Source organism: Schistosoma mansoni (genome assembly GCF_000237925.1).
Source record: "Schistosoma mansoni, WGS project CABG00000000 data, supercontig 0166, strain Puerto Rico, whole genome shotgun sequence".
NCBI classification, from domain to species: Eukaryota; Metazoa; Platyhelminthes; class Trematoda; order Strigeidida; family Schistosomatidae; genus Schistosoma; species Schistosoma mansoni.
This window is the reverse complement of record NW_017386054.1, coordinates 268,317-291,044: the sequence shown is the minus strand read 5'-3', so window position 1 is coordinate 291,044 and position 22,728 is coordinate 268,317. Positions and strand designations below refer to the sequence as shown.

The 22,728-nt window shown below is 33.9% G+C and overlaps 1 protein-coding gene across 1 annotated transcript in view; it reads right to left on the bottom strand.

Annotated features, from left to right (window-relative positions):
* Smp_151100 (serine/threonine kinase) overlaps window positions 1-22,728 on the bottom strand; it is a gene marked incomplete at its 5' end in the record, with an annotated part of 100,033 nt that overhangs the window by 32,241 nt on the left and 45,064 nt on the right. Inside the window, 2 exons of the mRNA XM_018797409.1 lie at window positions 10,758-10,835; window positions 15,043-15,106. Coding sequence (XP_018646792.1) covers window positions 10,758-10,835; window positions 15,043-15,106 — 142 coding nt within the window. The remainder of the gene's footprint in view (window positions 1-10,757; window positions 10,836-15,042; window positions 15,107-22,728) is intronic.

Here is a 22,728-nt window from a genome sequence, read left to right as displayed (position 1 = left end):
AATTATAGTTTGGTCTATAAAAATAAAAATTTCTTCTTAGGCTTTTATATTTCGTACATTATGGGATCATCTGTGAATTTTCTTCTAAATTTGTTTCTTTTCTTACATAATCATAAAAAGTAGGATCATATTATGTGTGTAAGGTAGTATTTGCACGTTAATTGTAATTTAAACGGACAAAAACATTTCTACAGTTTTTATATTTGAAATAATCTCAGAGATTGAAATTAAATAATTCCAACGTTTCGTCCAGCTAACTTGTCTGGAGTTCTTCAGGATAATAATCAAAATCAACAAAAATATATATAGTTTTTTTAACAATCATATCAAAATCTATACTACGTTAAACCAATCATATTTGGATATTTAGTTTTTGTAAACACTTATAAAGAAAGATTGACAGCAGAAGCACTGTATATATGGGCGAATAAGAACAGCATTAATAGAAAGGATGGTATTCAGCTAGCAACCATTTGGCAAATATTCGTCAACAAGTAATTGGATCCTTTCTTTATTCAACCTGTTTATTTCACACGAATCGTTATTTTGACTGAAATCAATATGAGTTATGTTTAGCATTACAATTATGTACTTGATGATTCTCATTTTTACTTGTAACTCAATGATTCAGAAACAATTTTTTTGACCTTCAATTTGCACATTTATTTTTACTTCACATAGAAACATATCAACACCGAATATCAATAACTTGTTCTTACACATACATACACAATTCATTCAGTCTTCTTTTATTTTATTTCACATCGTGAACTTTTCACTTGATTCTCATTTAACTGACTCATATTAGCCTGTTTACAAAAATTCAACATCCAAATGTGATTGGTTTAATGTAGTATAGATTTTGACATGATTGTTCAAAAAACACTACATATTTCTTTGATGATTTTGATTTTTACCCTGAAGAAGTCCAGACAAGTTAGTTGGACGAAACGTCATTTAAATTTCAATCGCTGAGATTAATTCAAACATAATTTTCACATTTAATGACTACTCTATACTCGGCGCCCAATTTTTGTCAAGCTATTCGCTCTAATCTTGACGAATATTCGTATGAATTTCTACAATTTGTTATAATTTCAACATTTTCGATGTCATATTTGATAGTTGAAATTCATTATATTTCATGATTTCTCATCAGCTGCTTACAGCTAAATATATATTAGAATTTTAGCATTGGGGTAATAAATAGTGTGGAACAATTGACATAAGTGAATGTAAAGGATTGGAATGACAAAAGGTTATCAAAAATACATATATATATATATATATATATATATATATATATATATATAAGGTCAGAGGTTATTAGGTATTAGAATTGAGGAAGCATAAAGGGTGGGTGGTGTAATAGTTGAGTGGAGTTCAAAGATAGATAAGATAAGATATGTGATAATTTTAGAGGTAATGAAGGATTCATGGAATTGGAAACAAATAGGATGGGTTACGTAATAATTGAATAGAATTTGGAGAGTTCATATAATTTAAGAAAAACAAGTGAGCGGAAATGTGTGAGTGAATGGGTGGTTTAAGAATTGGGTAATGGAAGAGGAATATAATACAGACTAAATATTAACCACGGTCGCTCAAAATCGTGGATTGGTTGAAGTTAGACATTAACACCGTTGGATGCCAGCTCAGTGGTCTATCGGTTAAGGGCTTCGGCTCGAGACTGGTAGGTCCTGGGTTCGAATCTCGCTCGCGAGAGCGGGTTCGTGGATGCGCACTGCTGAGGAGTCCCATAATAGGACGAAACGACCGTCCAGTGCTTCCAGGTTTTCGGTGGTGGTCTAGCTTCAATTGACTCATGATTTCAACTGTGAAAATACTAAATTCTCCACAAAACCTCCTCTGACCAAAATAATATAATCAAATTGATGAATATAAATAAATCACTGTACAATTTGCTCCCATTAATTTAAAATTAATATTGATAAATCACTTACTATCTAACTTATCTTGGTTTAATTATGATTATACAGTTAATATCATTGTAATTTATTATATAAGAATAAGTTTATAAACTCGTTACCAAATCATGTTTTATATATATTTAATAGATCATGATGATACTACTGTTACCAGACTGTTTGGATAAAGTAGAATTTGATTAAGGAACTCAACAATTTAAAAGTCAATTACTTTAATCAGTAAACCTAATAATTCTATGCAGTTATACAGTTATTTTCTTTTCACAGTTTATGTATCTATGGTCAAATGAAAACAAACAATTTTTAAACTTCTACTCTGACATCACTAACAGTTTTCGAAAATCATACTTTATTCGTTTTTATTACCGTGTAGAAAGTATACCGGATATTTGTAATACTATAATAATAATAATAATAATAATAGTGCATTTATACTATGATTAGATTTTTTTAATGTCTGTTGTAGGTTTTTTTCTAAGCTAAACCTTAGTTTTCTTTCTGCAATACAATGGGATATATATATATCTTTGAGGGTTTGGAAGAGATACCTATCTAGATATATACAAACCATATGACAATGACAACATATTGTTACTGCCGTATTTTATTGATAAAAAAAGATGAGAAAATATAACGTCATAATGGGTCTAAATTTCTTTTATTTTGCTTCCATTTATTGAGCAAACCATAAGTTTAGTAATAACAGGTAAATGATATGAAAAGTGTATTTTTTCAAATGATAACTATCAGCTCATCATCCCCTTTGCAAAAGATAGTAGCTATTCGGACACAGTAAATAGGAGGATAACGTGACAACGTCAGAAGAGGACTATTTTGAGTTTGAGTCCCAGAGTGAGCATCAACTATGGGAAGCAGGTACATTCAGATGAGAAGTCACAAACAGCACCAGATGTGCGTCCTTGATCTCACTGTTAGCCCTTATCCATCTCTGCTTATAATGCTCGTGATTTAAGACGGTATCAAGGCAATCCATACAGAATGTGCACACACCAATAAGAGACTAATTAACTGCAGTCGTAAACATCAATGCGAGGATTCAGACAAGCAATACAGAAATGGATAATTATCAACAGTCTGAATATTCTTTGAATTAGAAAATAAATCTTAAAGTCAACATTTAAAAATAGTTAAGTCAATAACATGCTGGGTAATAATAAATTAAGGATGATGATGACCAAATATGGTGAAATATTCAAACTATTATCTCCCAGACATCATATTCAATGTTTTATCTTTTAATCCATGTAATCCTACTGTTCTGAAAATATAAACTGAATCATAGTCGCAGTACGTTTGAAGTTTGCGTTACGATTACACGGTATCTTTTATAAAGTGTTTATACATCTTTGAATCCTAGTTTATAACTGATTAATAACATTAGAATTAAATCTTCAAGTTAAATGGGTCGACTGACAAAAAACGAGCCTCGAAAAGCTCTATTTCTTCAGATAATAACAATTCTGTTATTACCTATACCCCATGCTCTGCAACTCTTTTTGAATCAGATAATGTTAATAGTGAACTTATACTACACCTGCTGCTGGATGAATCAGTCTCTAATTTAATAAGGATTCCTACCTCAAGATCAAAAAGTGTCGATAATATTAAGAGTGAATTGGACACTATCTATAAGTAATTAAGCGATATGCTTTCTAAAGTGGAATCACTTGCGGGCTTTTATTAAAACATGATGATCTTAAGCAAGAACTAAAGACATTATCACCCCTTAAACTGCTATTGTCAAAGGATGTAGTTCCTGCGGAACTCGAAGACAGGATCAAAGTAGAATCTGTTATCCATTTTATCGCTAGAGAAGTTACTAAACGAATAATCTCTCGAAATAACGTGATTATCTATAACATACCTGACAAAGTTGCCATTAAATCCGTAAGGAATTCGATATTAAAGGCAGCTAACCTCCAAGACAGTCCATGCCAGTGTATTCGACTTAATAAGAAGCATCAGAAATACTCATGTCCCATCTTGTTTAGATTCGATTCCCATTTATTAGCTGAACATTTGAAAGAATCCGAACGGCTAATCTGCACGCTTACGAAGTTTAAAAATGCTCGTATAGTCTCAGATAAAACCACCAACCAAAGACTTACACAAAAGCGTACCTCAAACTGAAATAACATTGTTGAGATCACAACAAATCCCGTTGCATCAGTATCTGAACCCACTGGTGCAACTAACCTATCTCATGTTAGCCAGTGCACCGATTTACCAATGAAGAGTGCTAGTCTGCCTCTCATGCTTGTAGTGACCTCAGATAACCAGTGTGTATCTAATGGATGCACTAATGCGATATCTTCCAGTGTATTATCAGAAGCCAGTAATCAAACACCTAATTCTAATGTGAAGGCTTCTAAAAACACTGTTAAAATTAAAAGTCTATACCAGGTAAGAAGAAAGTATATACAAAACCTTCTGGTTCGAGACCGAATACCAAAAATATTACAATGGCCCTAACAAACAAAAATATGCTTTCCGAAACCATGCTTTGCCCTACTCATCGTAGGGGAGGTTATAACAGCACACTTCTTTTCAATAAACGCGCTAAATCAACGCAAAATGTTGATATATCATGCATCTTGTATACGAATCTAAAATTGTAGAAGACCTTTTCAGTGATATTTTTGCGAATGGCAAATAATTCATAAATGGAGCTGTTTTAAAGGTTATATGCGTGATTAGTAACTCAATAAAATCTATTTCCTTCACATGCTTGAAAATTAGCAAGGTTATAAATAACCTCAAGGTTTCGAGAGGTCACGGAGCAGACGGGATTTCATCATTTCTCTACAAATATGGTGGTCCAGATATTCCACTTCTTCTTCTAAAGCTGTTTACACTCTCTATGGAATCAGGTTCTTACCCCTACTGCTGGAAAACCGCGTACATCATACCACGTTACAAATCTGGAGATAAGACTGACATGAACAATTATCGGCCGATAAATATTACTCCAGTTATCTCTAGGATTATGGAAAAAATTATTAGTGACGAACTATCCAACTATTTATTGACTGAAAAATTTATCAGTGATACGCAACATGGATTTCTTAAAAATCAATCTTGTATGACATGTCACTTTGACTTCTTCAACTTAGTCTATTCTCTACGTAACCAAGGATATCTAGTATTAGTGCTATACCTGGACATTTCTAAGGCCTTCGACATGGTCAACCACCAACTTCTCATACGTAAACTCGCATCTTATGGGGTCCCAAAACTTTTGCTTGGTTGGTTTGATTCCTTCCTCAGCAACCAACATCAAATAGTTAAAATTAATTCTTCATTGTCGAACGCTGCCCTTGTTAGAAGTGGTGTAATACAAAGTAGTGTCTTAGGCCCTCTGCACTTTTTAGTTTTTATCAATGATATTTGTGAGTGTTTTCGTGTGGGTAAGCCCCTTCTGTATGAAGATGATCTTAAAGTAGAGTATTCAATTCCTCCACATGAGCTGAACAATATTCAAAATTGCATCAGCATGGAGCTTAACAAGGTAGCACAGCAGTGCTCAAAATGGCAGCTGGAGCTTAATACAGCTGAATATGGATGGATATGCTTCGGTGATACACCATTCAACTTAGATCTTACCATAAATGGTGAAGTATTTACTAGGTTACATACAGTAGTAGATTGAGGAATCAGGTACTTTTACGACTTGTCGTTTACAGAACAGATTTTGAAACAGACTATCAAGTCTCAACGTCTTATAGGCTACATAACTCGAAACCTTTATAACAAAGAATCATGTATTTAATGTACAAAGTTTGTGTTCGACCACTCCTAGAATAGTTCGCGTTTATTCTTAGTAGTGCGCACATAAAGGATGAATTAGGGCTGAAATCAGTACAGAAACGATTTACACTTCGTATTCTTGGAACTGATTGTACCTTGACTTAGAATTCTAGACAACCTACCACAATCTATCCGTGCGATAAAATCTTTCCCATTGTTTGTTCGCTGCATTGATGCATACTGCTCCTCTGAAAATGAATTAAATGTTCTAGCGCCTGTAAGTGTATCTTACTCCACAAGTGAGATCATAGGAACTTTAAGTGTTTAGCCATTCTTATTAGTGAATTCCCCAAGTAAAACCACTTACCTGCTGTCACTTTACGTTAACACTGTCCTAGCAACCTTAAATTATTTGAATAATATCTAACATGAACAGTGGTAAACCTGATCGACATATTTTGGTCATCATTGTTTTGTTGTTCCGTGATCTCTGTTTTCATTTTACTCTCTCTCTAGTTGTAGATAATTATCAATAATTCGTTCTGGCACAGGAAATAGCCTTAAATAACACCGTTCATAAACCAACACGCTATCCACTTAAAAAAAAGAATTAAAAGTTCCCTGCTGATGCATTGGATTGCTGTAATACATGTCATAAATGTACTAACTAAACAGTTACTGAACTAGCAAACTTAGAACAATCATATATCACATGTTTGTACTCTACATCTAATGTTACTATTTCTATCGAATTGATCATGCCTGTAAACTGGCGTGAATTCTGTAATTATTATTTTCAGAATATATATATTACTATTATTTGAGTGTAAAACAAGCAACTTAATAATGGACTAAATCACATACTAACATCCTAGTCAAGTCTAATTTCAAGTCCATTCTAGTTGGATGAAATACGTGAAACGCATTTGATTGATTGATAATAATGTTGCAAATTTCAGCCACCATCTTTGAGCAGCATTTAAACAATATAAAATCTAACAGAAATATATACACTTCTTGCCCCACATTGCCGTGCCTTATATCAATTTGATAAGAGAACATTAACAAGGTGCAAAAAGTTAGTCAACGAATAATATCAACGACATTGAAAAATCAAACAATAGGAGTATAGTTCAAAAGCAAATAAAATTTGAGAATGAAAACGTAGAGAATAATATTGAAATCGAAGTTATATAAGATTTTTTTTAAAAAGTATTTGCGTTACTGATACAGGTTTCGAGTCTATTCGCTTGAGAGATTTTGTCGTACGTCAGAAGATCCTAGCTAGATAGCATTATATGAAAAGTCTCAATAATTTCCGATGACTTTGTACATTATTATGTTTGGCCTGAGAGATTATGATTTTTTTTAAAAAACTAGTTTCTTTACACGTATGGATTTTACAAAGTGAAGGGTTTCTCAGTGAAACTATGATTTATGAACGACCTTTAAGCTAGGCTAGAATGACCTTAAAATTGTCCACCTACTTTCTAGGGTTAAATGAGGGTTATAAATTAGTGCGAGGAATTAGAATTATGATTTACAATTGAACGTTAAGATTAGAAATTAGATTCAATATTTTCATTACGAGCTGACATCAGCTACAATGCCAAAATGGTATTTAGCCAAATGAGTGAATGAATTCCGCGCTAAAATCCAAGACTAGACATCTTAGATCTGATTGGTTCGTCCATAAATTTTAGTTTCGCCGTATGATGCATTAAAAAGCCTAAAAGCAAACTACATTTGGCATACAAAATAAAATGCTTTTTCTAAAAGCTGGATTAAGAATATATCAACTGATTTATTTAACCTGGTAATTATATAAAAACACTTAGAATGCCTTTCTTTTACAAGCTAACAGTGACACATATAAAGTAATATTTCGTTTAAACTCATATTTGACTTAGTTCAACAGTTCAACACAGTCAGATGACCGACTGAATGGTAACTCTTAACGACAGATTTAGTTTCAGTTGAAAATTGGGTTACAAATCCAATCTTAGCTTATCCGTCGTTGTTTCCTTTTACCAACACATTTACTGAGAATAAGTCATTATTGAAATTTTTTCAGAAATCTACGAAGGACAAAGACTATCAACAATCAAAAAGGTTTTCATTCCCAATGATTATCATCTTAAGACTCAAATTAATAAATTAGATCAAAGGTATAATCGATTTAAATCTCCGATCAATATAATTCAAAACTGTTTCAATCTTATAGTAAATTCAATTCTTTAGATCTATTTTGTTTGATTAATTATGTATTATCACAGCATATATTAATATTGATGATGACTGTGATTAGCTGATTGAACTCATGTACAAGGAGGATCTGATGCACATGTAAAGGCGAGGATTGGCAAAGCAAGGGCAGCATTTCTACAATTGAAGAACATATGGAACTCAAAATAACTGTCAACTAATTTCAAAGTCAGAATCTTCAATACGAACGTCAAGAAAATTCTACTGTACGGAGCTGAAACGTGGAGAACTACTACATCCATCATCAAGAAGGTACAAGTATTTATAAACAGTTGTCTACGCAAAATACTCAACATTCACTGGCCGGATACTATCAGCAACAGCGTTTTATGGTAGAGGACAAATCAGCTCCCAACTGAAGAGGAAATTGTGAAAAGACGTTGAAAGTGGATAGGACATACATTATGGGAATCACCAAACTGCATCAAGAGGCAATCCCTAACTTGGAATGGTGAAGGGAAGCGGAAAAGAGGAAGGCCGAAGAAGACATTACGCCGGTAAATAGAAACAGATATGAAAAGGATGTATGTTAACTGGAAAGAACTAGAAAGGATTGTCCAGAGCAGGGTTGGATGGAGAAAAGTGGTGTGTGGCCTATGCTCCTCCATGAGGGGTAACAGGCCTAAGTAAGTAAGTAACTCATGTACATTCATAAGCAGCTTTCAACTTATCATTGTATTCATTACAATGGTTGGTATAATTCGATGTTTTAGATATTCATATGTTAGTATTATGTAATTTGTGCTTAGAAATCTTTACTTTGATAAGAAATATTGTATTATGTAATGCGATTATTATTATTGTTTTTAAGAAAATCCTATTTTTTTCACGTATTTTACGTAGTAACAATATCATTTATCGACTTTGCATAAAAAACACACACTTGGAAACTGCTTTGTTTTATCTTCACTCAACGTGATTTACATATCTCAAGCACAAATATACAATAGGAATATGAAAATAAGTATCCGAAAATTAGATTGACAGGAAGAAGGATGGTGTCTAATTATTGTTTTCATTTCAATATTACCTCATCTCACACCAAAAGAAATAGATTCATCCTTTACGTACTGTAACCTAGATACAGCAAGAACTATGACCAAATAAACATATCATTTTGTATTTAGACCATGAACTAATCAGTGTTAGACTACCGTTGAAAACCCGGAAACATTGGATGGCTATTTCGTGCTAGTATGAGACTCTTCGTCAGTGCGCATCCACTATCCTACCCCAGTAAAACAATTTTTAGTAAAATCTAGTTAGTCGATTTAAGTTTAAACACTTTCTGTCACTACCATCTATTTCTAATCATTATTTTGTTGATAGGCAAACAGATTACGAAATGTTTTTATTTGAATACAAAAAAAGGTAAATTCTCATTTACTGGTTTTAAAGATTAGGTAGCGTCTATTGTGACACTTTTGTTGTGGATATCTTGTACGGTCTGGTACTGTGCCAAGCCCAAATGGGTTATTCTAGCTCCTAGACGGATGAGTCTATTCATTCTTCTCAAGTCACGTTTTCACTATATCATTTGTCCGCTTATTAACCTTGACTATTTTATGTCAGTGTATGTGTATATATTTCTTATCTGACTCATAACACGTCTGTAACTTATTTTATTTTGACTATAAATATCGAGTCAAGCTTCATTAAGATGAGTCGGCTTACACGCCTTATCCACCGCGCATCACTTCGTTTCGCTTCGTTTCTTTGATCATCTGTCTGAATCAACGATTGTATGAAATGTGCGTATTCGAAATCCATTCACTGACGAAAGTCGATAATTACATACAATGGTATATTCCGACATCAATCATTCGATAACGATCATTTGTCCGATCCAACTGGAGTCAGATAAAGGGCCACTAAAATCTAAACTATGTAAAACTATTTAATAATTTTGTAGAAATAGAGCATTTACTAGTCCAGCCAACAATATCATTTCATACATATTCAACAACCATCAATTAAGATTTCAGATATATCCAAATATATCTGAAACGGGCTTCTCTAATTACAAAGGTAAATAAGAAGCTGAAACACTTCATATATCGTTGAATCTTGTTGTTCTTAAGATAAAAAAAAGGAAATTTAACGAAGTAAGCAACTTGGACAATTCGCATCCTCACATTCAGCATGTTTAGAAAAAAAAACACGTACAAATTAACTTATCCAGTCACACAACAACTATCACATTTAATCCCACCCACCTACATGTGGATACATGAATTTATGCAATAACTATACTCATCTCTGATATAAATGACCTAATCAAACTTACTTTTATCTCCGAATTTTTTGTGTTGATTTATTCTGTGAACTAATTAAGCACAAGTTAACTTGAATGAAATAAACTATTTATTCTCTAAAAAAACCAACTTGAACAAAGTCACGAAAGTTCAGAAATTCAATTTGGTGATCTTGACATATCAAAAATAGGTCGTAATGGTAAACCAGCTTTATGTACTTTAGGGGATAATAACCCAGGATTTATATGATCACATACGCCCAATGGGTTCAATCATCCCACGCTTATATGGACTACCGAAAGTACATAAAGCTGATTTACCATTAAATTCAATTTGGTTTCATTCATTTGGATATGGTAATTATGTGAGTCCTTATTATTATTATTATTGTTATTATTATTACACTTTAGTTTAGCACTTTTCACTTTTATTGACCTAGAAATAGTTCATTTTAAATACAGATTTTATACGTTTATTAACATAGATATGGAATTCTTTGTATAAATAAATGTAGACTTACTTTACCAGATTTAATTATGAAGAATGTTTCACCAAGTTCTCCTTCACGTATTATATATTCACCAGGTTCATAAAACACCTTAATTTAAAAAAATTGAATTAATAATGAAACAAATGTGATCGGAATTTCATGGAGGGGGGAAATATGAAGCCTATTTTGAAAATTTATTTATTCATATAGGCCGTGAACAACTGTTATATAGTGAGTAGTATCATTCAAATAGTATAATGTATTTCCAGGTGAAACAGCAAAGTAAATGTTTTGAAGAAAATTCGCTTTGATAAATATGTAATTTGAGAAAAAAATATCCCTTAATTTTTTTAGCGTTTTTCTGGTTAGCGTTTTCTCAGCAAGTTGGTTTTCTACGGAATGGGGTCGCTAACCCCATGCCCAACCCTCCTCCTTTATCCGGGCTTCGGACCGGCAGTAGCCCCCGGAGGAGCTACAGCAGGAGTTCCTTAATTTCTTTAAATTGCCGCATTTTTACTTTCATGAAATATAATGGATTTTAGGATTTAACAAAAAAAATAAAAATAATTTGCAGTACAAAATTTTTTTAAAAACATTTTCATAAGACTACTAAATCTTGTTTGAATCTAAAGTGTTATAGAACAGTATAATATAAAATCTAAAGTCATTTGGTTTTCTACTTGAACAGCATCACTAATGGAATAAAGATAGTTGAAATGAACATACTACTAGCACGTTTAACAGATATCAATCATGTAACTGGTTCCGTTTATGAGTTTTAATAAAGACAGAACAACAATTGATACTGTCTCGCTTGTTATTCTGGCCTTGTTTAAATATCAACCAGTTATCATATATTAATAAATGTTAGCTTTTTGAATGACTCATATTTGTTCTAATCACAGAATACGTTTAGAGATTATTATTGTTGTTATCAAATCATATAAGAGTAATTCTTTAACAATTTTAATGATTGATTACAACATCCTGACAGTATCTCAGTATACTGTTATGTTCTTGTGTACTGGCGAAACTGATGGCGCCAGAGCACTTAACCGATAGTGCTCTGGCGCGAGACTGGTAGGTCCTCGGTTCGAATCTCGCGAGGCGAGGTCGTGGATGCGCACTACTGAGGAGTCCCACAATAGGACGAAACGGCCGTTCTGTGCTTCCAGGTTTTCCCTGGTGGTCTAGCTTCAATTGACTCACGCTTTCAACTATGAAAATACTGAAATCTCCACAAAACCCTTTCTGAAAATTAATATTATCCTCATCTTAGAGTGATTCTTTGCTTGTAGATCATCAATCGGTGACCTATAATTTATTTTGAGTCTCCGACTAAACAACTTGATATGGAATTTATACAATAGATTTTCTGTATAGGGATTAATATGCTTTTGAACGAAAAAATAACGAGTAAGAGACTTATAATTGACTAGTGTAACTGCTGTGTCATAACATGAATGGTATAATAACAAATAAGAACACCAATTATTCTTACTTGATCTTTGCATAATCCCTATCTATTTGATATGAAAAATATGAAATATAGCATTTTGTAAGCTACTCATTAAGTTTAACAGAATAATTCCTTCAACCTTATTATCAGATATGTAGTATAAAAATTAAATATTTATCTACTAGTGAACACATGTTTTCTGTACACGTGACCAGTACTCTTGTTCATTTATCCTTATTTGTAACGGTAAGTTTATTTACATAATTTATGGTAAATTGGTATATTGCATAGTAAAACAAAGATGCTCATCATTTACTGATAGGGAATTTCAGTGTATTATTTTAAAACTAGTGAAACAAATTACAATATATGCATGTTTTAACTACTAACAAATTAGGCAACAACTAATGGTATTTTATTTCTAATTATATCAGACAAAAATTGTGTATTCATGTTCGTTTGTTTCTTTTTCACATATCCCATTCTATGATAAAGATTCAAATGAAATAACAATCACAGATCAAGGTAACGTAAAGATGATTTGTTATTGCTTCCTTCTTTTGTAAAATATATATTTGAATTTATCACATTAAACTGTATAGTCAAGAATAATTAATCAGTCACTGAAATATCTTATTGTTATATTTCTAGTTTATAAATATCTGAAATCATTATGACATATTAATTTATTTGGACTATCGCCCCCAAATGCCCTAGTACGGTCGAGAGTGGGGAAATTCCTCTCTCCCTCTCCGAATGCTCTCACATGGCCACGCGTATATAGCCTCTAACAGGGAAGTTCTACTCACTGCCTTCTCGTGGCATTATTGTTGTTTACGAAATTGAGAGAACGAAAAGCGAATGTCCGGCGCTTTAACCGGGTTGGTGGACACAGTGAGTCCTCCTAGGGGAGTTGGAAAACCCTCATTCCAAATCAATGGTGCACATGGACTCCAGTATTCTGAGGGAACAAATGGCGTATGAATCAATCGTTGGTCACCGGCTACCATGGGACTGCATCTCCTCACGATGCTGCACTGCCTTGTGGATCAGATCTTTAGGTGAAAGGCTCCGGTTGTGGTCCTCTAAGAAAACCACATGCTTCAGTTTTGGCACCTGGGCAGTATCACAGTCCTCACACAAATCAAATGAGATTTGTGTGGCGCATATGTATCTGGCGCTCCTTTGTACCAATATTTATGTGTTTAAATAAATAAAATTATATAAAATTTGGGCTATCTAACATAAAATACAAGTTTATTATGCTTTGGATTTTTAAAAATTATTCTCTAATAATTGGGGTAACCCACTGTGTCAATGAACGCCCCCGAACGCTCTGGTACGACCGAGGGTAGGGATAGTCAGCTCACCCTCTAAAAATGCACCCACATGGTCACATGTATATAGCCACTGTCACGGAAGTTCTAATGACTGCTTTCTCACGGCACGAGTGTTGTTTATGAAGTTGACAGGATGAAAAGCGAATGTCTGGTGCTTCAACCGAATTAGTAGGTATGGAGGATCTACCTAGGGGAGTTGGAAAACCCTGGTTTCAAACCAGTGGTGCTTATGAGCTCCAGGATCCTGAGGGAACAAATGGCGTATGAACCGGCTACCATGTGACTGTATCTCCTAACGTTGCTTCACTTCCTTGTGAATTAGATCTTTAGGTCAAAGGCTCGGGGTGTGGATCCCTAAGAAAACCGCCTGCTTTTGTGTGGGCGCCCGAGTAGTATTTCAGCCCTCACACAAATCAACTGACGATATGTGGTGTATATGTATTTGGTGCCTCCTTGTACTAATGTTTATGTGTTTAAATAAATAAATAAGCTGTCACCGGATTAAATCTAAACTGAAGTAGTTACTAGAAAAATAAATATATAGTCTATTGTTAGGATCAACTGAGAATTTCCTAGTAAAAGTCTTCCAAAAGTGGGAAAATTGTTGACAAAATACTTTGTTCAATCAACGTTCGGTAGGAACTTTCCAAAGACTTCTAGAAAGACGATAAATTGTATGTTATGTCTTGATTAGACTAATGACGACCTTATTGATTTAGTATGCTTCCAGGAGCTTGTAGAAGGTCGAGACCATACATAAACCCATATATATCCTGGTTTTCTGTACCTGAATTAACCTTGGAATCAAAGCTTCTTTTCATTTTCCCGTTTTCTGTCTTATTTTTGGCGCTGAAGTTAAGGTGGTCTATGGAGTAAATAGGAAGTGGTTAGAAAGTAAGTACCAAGTGTTTAAGTACCAGACCTATTAACTTTTCTTGTCGTGACAATAGAATGTATTTCTTCAGTAATTTTTGTTATTGAGAATACAGAATATGATTACGATCAACTGTAAGTCAATTTTACACGACTATACATTGAACATAGAACCTTTAAGTTTTGGTGTCGATGTTTGATCTTTAAGTTGATATCTGATTGTTTTCATAAAGGCACTAGTTTAGATAACAAACGAATTCTACCGTTTCAGTTTACAGTCTGATCTTTTGGTTGTATAGATCAGTTTTAGGGAAGCATTCTATCCTCTGAGGCGAAACACTGAATGTTGATGAACAAAACATTTTAATAAGACAAAACATCTAACTGATAGATTCAAAACAATGTAAAATCAAGTATAGTGCATCGTGTTATGTTAGTCAGCTTAAATAATATCAAGAAAAGTAAGTGACTAAAAAGTAAATTCAATTACGTTATGAATAGTGAATTAAAATAGCATTACTATCTATTCACACCTTTGTAGTGGAATATGATTGAATTTATGTAAAATAAAGTGTAATGGTTGGTAATTATTGTAATAATTACTGGTATTATTAATATTATCAGTAACATAATTTAAACTTACTGGTTCTAAGACGTCAGCTAGTTTCTTCATTTTCTCTGAGGATAGATCTTTCAACGCAGGAACACTATGTTAATACAGGAAAAAAGTTAGATAAAATAAATAAGCAAATTTAATGAATTAAGCTCAAACAAGTCTGAAATTACTTTGAATATGTAGTAGAAAATCAATTTGTACACATCTCTATATAAAACGTAGAATACACACTCTGTTACTGGTTTATTGGTAACTTTCAATATAAATTAATATTGACCGATTAATCGAAAAAAGAAAGAAAAGGAAATAGATATCTGACCCACACTATCACATTTTCGTTGTTCCTTATAAAACAAAATATTAAACGATCATAGTCACCTTTAGTGTAGCTTAGTTTACAGTTATATAGTCAGAGTTAGGTAAGATTACTGTATACACTGTAAACTTGATTTGAATTAATATTAATATACAAACCGATGAGAACTTCTTGAGAAAATTATTCTTTGTTCATATATCAATGTTTTAGTATAATAGGTATTTTTTATAGTTAACTGTTATAACTTGTGGCCGAGTGGGTGCCTTGATAACGTATGACGTGATAAAACCACCAATCAGAGAGTAGCGAATTATCGATTGGAACAGTGACACACGAAAACTCTACTAGCAGTCTAGAGTACGTACGGTCCTGCTTTCTGCCTAGCCCAGCCAGTTAAGTCCAGAACACCGACCTCAGCCTCTGTGGTATGAATCATTTATTTCAAGAATACTGGGTTTCTATACCAAACAAACAGACCACATCGGACCATAAAATAGAAAATAAGATTTGTATAAGATTTAACCAAATGTGGCTGTGAATGTGGGAGGCAGTAATTAATAGACTAGGGATATCTCAAGAATGGTAAATCGTACAATAATGGTCTGTAGGTCAAAATAAAGCTTATAATAAGGGGAACATGAGTATGAATAGTTTAGTTATTTAGCAAATATACGATATAAATTATATGCATAATATTGGTCCATAAATGGATCCCAAAGTTACCATTCACTATTGTTATCGGGACATAACACTTCCCCTTTTTTTGAAAAATTCGGAGTTGTTATCCGGATTTTGAATTTCTCGAATAGTGCCATAAGGAAAATAAAATAAAAAATCTTAACATGAAATACCTAACAATTAATACATGAAATAGAATTTTTCAACTGTACACAATGGAAGAAAAAACATGTTAGAAATATTGATATGACAGTAGCTAAAAGTACATACATGTTCTCATCCTGTTGTTATTTAAACTTGTTAAAAAAATGTTTCATTTGTTAGATTAGATTTCAATGTTAATCTAATAGTGAATAAGGGAGGTCTATTAATTATAGATCTATCACAAATAATAAACTAATGTGTAAAATGATATGTAGATTTGAGTAGTTAATGCGGTTGTTCATTACTGTAGGTCAATACAAACAGTTGTCACGTTCATCAAAATATTCACCATTTTAGTTTAATAGTTTTTTTATAAAATGCAACCCTTTTATTTAAAATAAGTAGATTTTATTTGATGTTACTGATTTATTTGTCATTTCACCAATTTTTTAAAGACCATAGTAATCTGATCTTTTACAGTGGTAGAAACTGTTATAGCACTGTGTTGGTCTATTGTTTTCTACACTTAAACTATAGCCTTTTAAAGTATGGATTCCGACAACATCGGATGGCACTAGCTTATTTGAGACTGAACACACTGACTATTTTAATAGATGAATTCATGAGTTGATATAAGCTAGACCACCATGGAAAACCTGGAAGCTCTGAACGACCGTTTCGTCCTAATATGAGACTCCTCATCAGTGAGCATTAACGATCCCGTACGCGGCAACCTAACCAACGACCTTCGGTCTCGCGTGAGAACACTTAACCTATAGACTATTGAGCCGTCATTCAACTGTGTTAATATCTAACCTTATGTAACCCTTCACGTATTATCTGTAGTGGATAACTGTCCCCACCAGACACGGATTAAATCCCGCATTTTGATAATTTCGAATATTATCATACAATAAAAAGTCAACAATTGTTCGCCTTTGCAGTAATCATAATTAACTAATATCAACACTAATGATTTTAAACATGTCTAATATATACGTTATAGATGTACAATTTCATTTTCTAGAAAATTATAGTGTTGTATCCCATGGAGAATTATGAATGGTAACTTAGAGGACTATTTATGGACCAATATGATATGTATATTTCCTATTGTATAATTGTTAAGTAACTAAACTATTCATATTCGTGTCCCTCTTATTATGTTACATTTTGACCCATAGACTATCATTATACAATTTACCATTCTTGAGTTATCCCTAGTCTATCGATTACTGTTTCCCCTATTCACAGCCACATTTGACTAAATCTTGTACAAATATTATTTTCTATTTTATGGTCCGATGTGGTCTGTCTGTTTGGTATATAAACTCAGTATTCTTGAAATAAATGATTCATACCACAGAGGCTGAGGTCGGTGTTCTGGACTTAACTGGCTGGGCTCAGTCAGTCAGTCGACAACGTAGGACTAGGCACATATATGCATCGGTCCAAGTTGCCATACCTCGTTAGCACAACAAGATCAACACCGGATTCATAGAAGTAATTAATTTAGTGGTGGTAGTATATAAAGAAAGGTTGTATGTAAGGATACAGTATAGGAAGGAAAAAAGTTACGAAGCAATTTTAATCTCATAGTTTAAGGGAAGATAAAGAGTGTATACACCTACGCCATTGTGATCGATTCTGAGCCATGTCACACACAGTCTCCAACCATTGGTTACGATAGTCACGCGGACCCCAACCAGGTAGTCTGCATCTACCAACATGGCTCAGACTAGAAGTTAGTGACTTCAAACACTGATGCCATGTTTTGGTTTGGCCGCCCCTAACTCTCTTCCAACCATCCCCAATACTAGTCAACATTGCGCGTCGTGGTAATCGGTGTTCAGGCATACGTAACACGTGGCCCAACCATCTCAGTCGATGAAGATTCATCACCTCATCAACTGATTTACCATCATTCCCTAATACCCTGTATCTAACCTCACTATTACTTACCCGGTTATCCCAGCAGATGCGAGCAATATTTCTAAGGCATCTGTGGTCAAATACTAGTAACCTACGAGTATCTTCTACTCTTAATGGCCATGTTTCACAACCGTAAAGTAGAACAGAGCGAACTGATGCGCAGTATACTCGTCCCTTAATTGATAGACGGATATCTCGTCTTCGCCATAGGTGACGTAAGTTGGCAAAAGCCAAACGAGATTTTTGAATCCGTGCTGAGATTTCGTCAGACATCAACTGATTCGAACTGATCAGACTTCCAAGATAAGTGAAGTAGTCGACGCGTTCGACTACTTCACTCCCTATCCTTAGTTCAAGTGTTGACGCAGGCCAGTCCTGGAGTAACAATTTACATTTGGATGGGGAGAAACGCATCCCAAACATCCTGGCATTATTACTGAGTTCCAACAGAAGACTCTGCATTTTGTCAGCGTCTTCACCAAACAGGACTATGTCATCTGCGTATTCTAAGTCGATAAGTGAACCTCCTGGTAGGAGATCAATTCCTGAAAATTCAGTCGACGAGAGTGTTATTTCCAGCAACAGGTCCATAATGAAGTTAAACAAAAATGGGGATAGTGGACAGCCTTGACGGACACCACTTGAGGTTGTAAAATCATATGACAGTTCGCCATAAGCTCTCACTCGACTGGTAGTGTTCGAGTAGAGAGCCTTCACAAGGTTTATGTACTTCTCAGGTACACCTTTCAATGACAGACACTGCCACAGAACCTCTCAGTCTATAGAGTCAAATACTGCTTTCAAGTCAAAGAAAACTATCATTGTCGGACGCCGATAAGCGTGTCTGTGCTCTAAAACTTGACGAATGGTGAATATGTGGTCGATACAGCCACGACCAGGTCTGAAGCCAGCCTGATTTTCTCGTGTTTGCAGTTCACGAGTCTTAGTTAGGCGCCTGATAATTATTGAGGCTAGTATTTTAGATGCTATGTTAGTCAGACTAATCCCTCTACGGTTATCACAGGATGATTTTGACCCCTTCTTATATATTGGGACATTCAGAGATTGTGACCAGTCAGATGAGATAACGTCCGTCTCCCAGATTTTAGCCAGAATATTAGTCAACCTAATCGCTAAAATTGGACCACCATATTTAAAGACATCTGAAGCCAATCCATCTGGACCAGCTGCTCTTCCTCGTTTCAGATTACCTATAGCCTTTTGAACTTCAAGTAGGGTCGGGGGGCCTACCTCAATGTTCCATTCAGGTTTTCTAGGAATAGTGGGTAGTTGTGCAGTAGCTGAAGGCCAGCTAAACTGCTCCTTAAAGTGTTCCGCCCATCGTTCTAAACGTTTAGGTTGAGAGCAGATAAGGGTTCCGTCTTTTTCCGAGATTGTCTCACTTACACTTGACTTCTTAATTCCGGTTTCTTTTATTAGTCTGAATAGTTGTCTGGTGTTGCATACAGCCGCTGCCTTTTCCATCTCTTTCGCTTTCGTTGCCCACCACTGCTCACGATCGTTCCTTAGGCTGGGCTAGGCAGGAAGCAGGACCGATACGTACTCTAGACTGCTAGTAGGGTTTTCGTTTGTCACTGTTCCAATCGATAATTCGATCTTCTCTCATTGGTGGGAATCAGCACGTTCATATATCAAACAGAGAACGCACACACTCACACGATATAACATATAGGAAATTTTATAATTCATAATTATAATTATTCTAAATTAATTACTGAACTATATATCCAAACTGTCTAATGAACTGATCTTATTGTTTTTACAAATTCAACGTTATTTTTAATGGGAAAACCCCACTAATCCCTAAGTGATCTTGACCATTTTTGTTAAACGAATAATCTATCCTAGGTTTGTCACATATTTTTTAATACAAGTAGTGTTTGAGTGGTAAAATGTCCGAAATTCTTTATTAACACTCATTGTAAGGATAAGACATACATTGGGAAAATTATCAAACAGCATCGCAAGTCAATCCCTAACTTGAAATCCTGAAAGAAAAAGGAAAAGAGGAAAACCAAGGAACAAATTGCGTTGGAAGTTGGAAGCCGACATAAAAAAGTTTATTGCAACTGGAATGGATCTCTCAGGAAAAAGTTGGATGGAGAATGTTAGTGGGCAGCCTATGCCACTCCATGAGGTGTAACAGACGTAAATAAGTAAATACTGTAGGGATTTTAATAAGCTATAACTATACGAAATGGAATAAGCCAAAACGATCATTTCTAATACAAAGAATAACACTCAGTCACACTGAATCAATGGTCAACTAAGATCTCCTCAAACACGCATTTAAACAAAATAAAGGATGTTTTTCCTTAAAATTATTTAGTTTAATAACTAGACAACATATAGATGGTAAAATAAATAATGTTTGTTACATTTAGTCAGATAAAAATAATTTTAATTCCATAACGTCCACAATATTACTACCACTACTACTACTACTACTAATAATAATAATAATAATATTGGTAATAATAATAATAATAGTAATAATAATAATAGTAATAATAATACTTTAGATGTCACTACCAAATTTCAAATGTTTCCTTAAAAAAGAAAAACTCTTTCTAGTATAAATGTAAAAATAGTCTATTTGAATAGATTCAATATTCCAACACCAAAGAATTAGAGTGGATACACTTCTTTTACATGGTCCGAAAACTTGTCGAGGTTCGAAAAAGGTTCACAGGTTCTAAAATCGTAATGCATAAGGTAGAGGAACTCATCCATATAGTTCCATAATACTCGGTCTCTGGAGCCCTGATAAGGCCACAAAAACTCTCTCAGCCTCGACCACATAGCGTCAATATTGTTTGTGTGTACTTCTGTTGTGGAAGTTTGTCATTTTTATGACGCATATATCCCTATAATACTCATACCTCTGAACAGACGAAGCTTCAGTAACATCTGCGAATATTGCAGCCAATAATACTGATGCTTTTATTATACAGTTCGTAGCAATTATTATAATTTGCCTTAGTCTCAATCTGGATAGAGAGAAAAAAGTTCTCCTTTCTAGCAGACTTCTTCCTCTAACATATATTACATCGAAGGATAACATCATCAGGGTAGTCTGCACAAAGTCTACAAGTCAATCGATTACCGCAATTACAAATAAAGGAACTTCTTAGTAGTCCCATTTATTGTAGCCGCTTAATTGTCATGTCTTCTCTAAAATCCTCTGTGAACCGATTGTACATGAGCATCAGGTACTGAAATTGGCGCTGTGACCTTGAAATCCTTCAAACGCTTCTGATTGGCTCGTTCATAAATTATAGTCTCGCCGAATTATCTTTCATAACTTATTCTATGTTGTAAAACATTGATAAATTTTTAAAAAAAATTTCAGTATGGAATATGGTGAAATTTTCATGAAAAAAGTCACCCATAATTTTTATGATGTAATGAATATTTTATCACATCATTTCTTGGTAGTAACTAATTCAATTAAAAGGTGGAATATTAGTAAGGAATATAAATTCTTTAATACCATGTGCTTTACATATAAAGCAAACTTACTACGTATGAAGATGTTTTATTTTATGATGAAGCTCATTCTTTATGCTATATCCTAGTGAAGAAATAAATACGGGTAACTTCCGGGACCTAATAATGGACGATTATTCTATATATATTCTTATTGTTTAACTATTGAGTAATTAGATTGTGTATATCTATATTCATCTTATTATAAGCTTCATTTTGACCTATAAATTATCATTATACGAATTACTATCCCCGAATTATATTCAGTTTATTGATTACTGTATCCCACGTTCACAGCCACATTTGGCTTGATCTTGTACAAATATTATTTTCTATTTTATGGTGGGATGCGGTCTGTCTGTCCGGTATATAAACCGAGTAAGCTTGAAATAGATGATTCGGATAGCAGAAGCTGCAATTGGTGTCCTAAACTCGATTGGAAGGCCTAAGCGCACAAGGGACCAATAGGGACGCTAGACTGTTTATACTGGTCGAACATCATTGATTTGGCACAGTGTTAAGATCGGAAAAGTCGTATTTCGATTGATGAATAATTCACATGATAAAAAGCCGGACATAAGACCACAACAAATTGGCATACGGCCTTGTTTATTTTTTCAAATTCATAACACTTTAAGTTGAACTAGTTTCAGGAACTTTGAAATTTTAATTTTAAAATTTTATGGAATTTTATGCTGATAAAATAACCATCATATTTCAAATATTCTTTTTTAATGTTCAGGCATAATATGATCGTTGACATGATAGTAAAGTAGTGTACTGACATAATACTACCACTCTTCATATTCTCATTTATTATGAATTGATAGGAGTAATAGTTATGGAAACAAATTTTAAGATTCAAAGACTAGTAAGTTTTTCAGATGAAATAGATAATCATTTGTTGGATTCGTAAACAAATTATGTACCTTCCTAATGATCTAATGGGTTTCTTTCATTAATTCAAAATTGTCAAAGATCTTGTAAACAGTTTAGAAACTAGATAGGTTCTTGTGATATTTTATCGAGTTCGCGATAGTGAATATAAATCTCATATCTCTGAAGAGTAAAATAGAGATATGTGAATAGTGCAAACCGTTCTGTGAAACTCTCAGTCTTAACCATATACACTA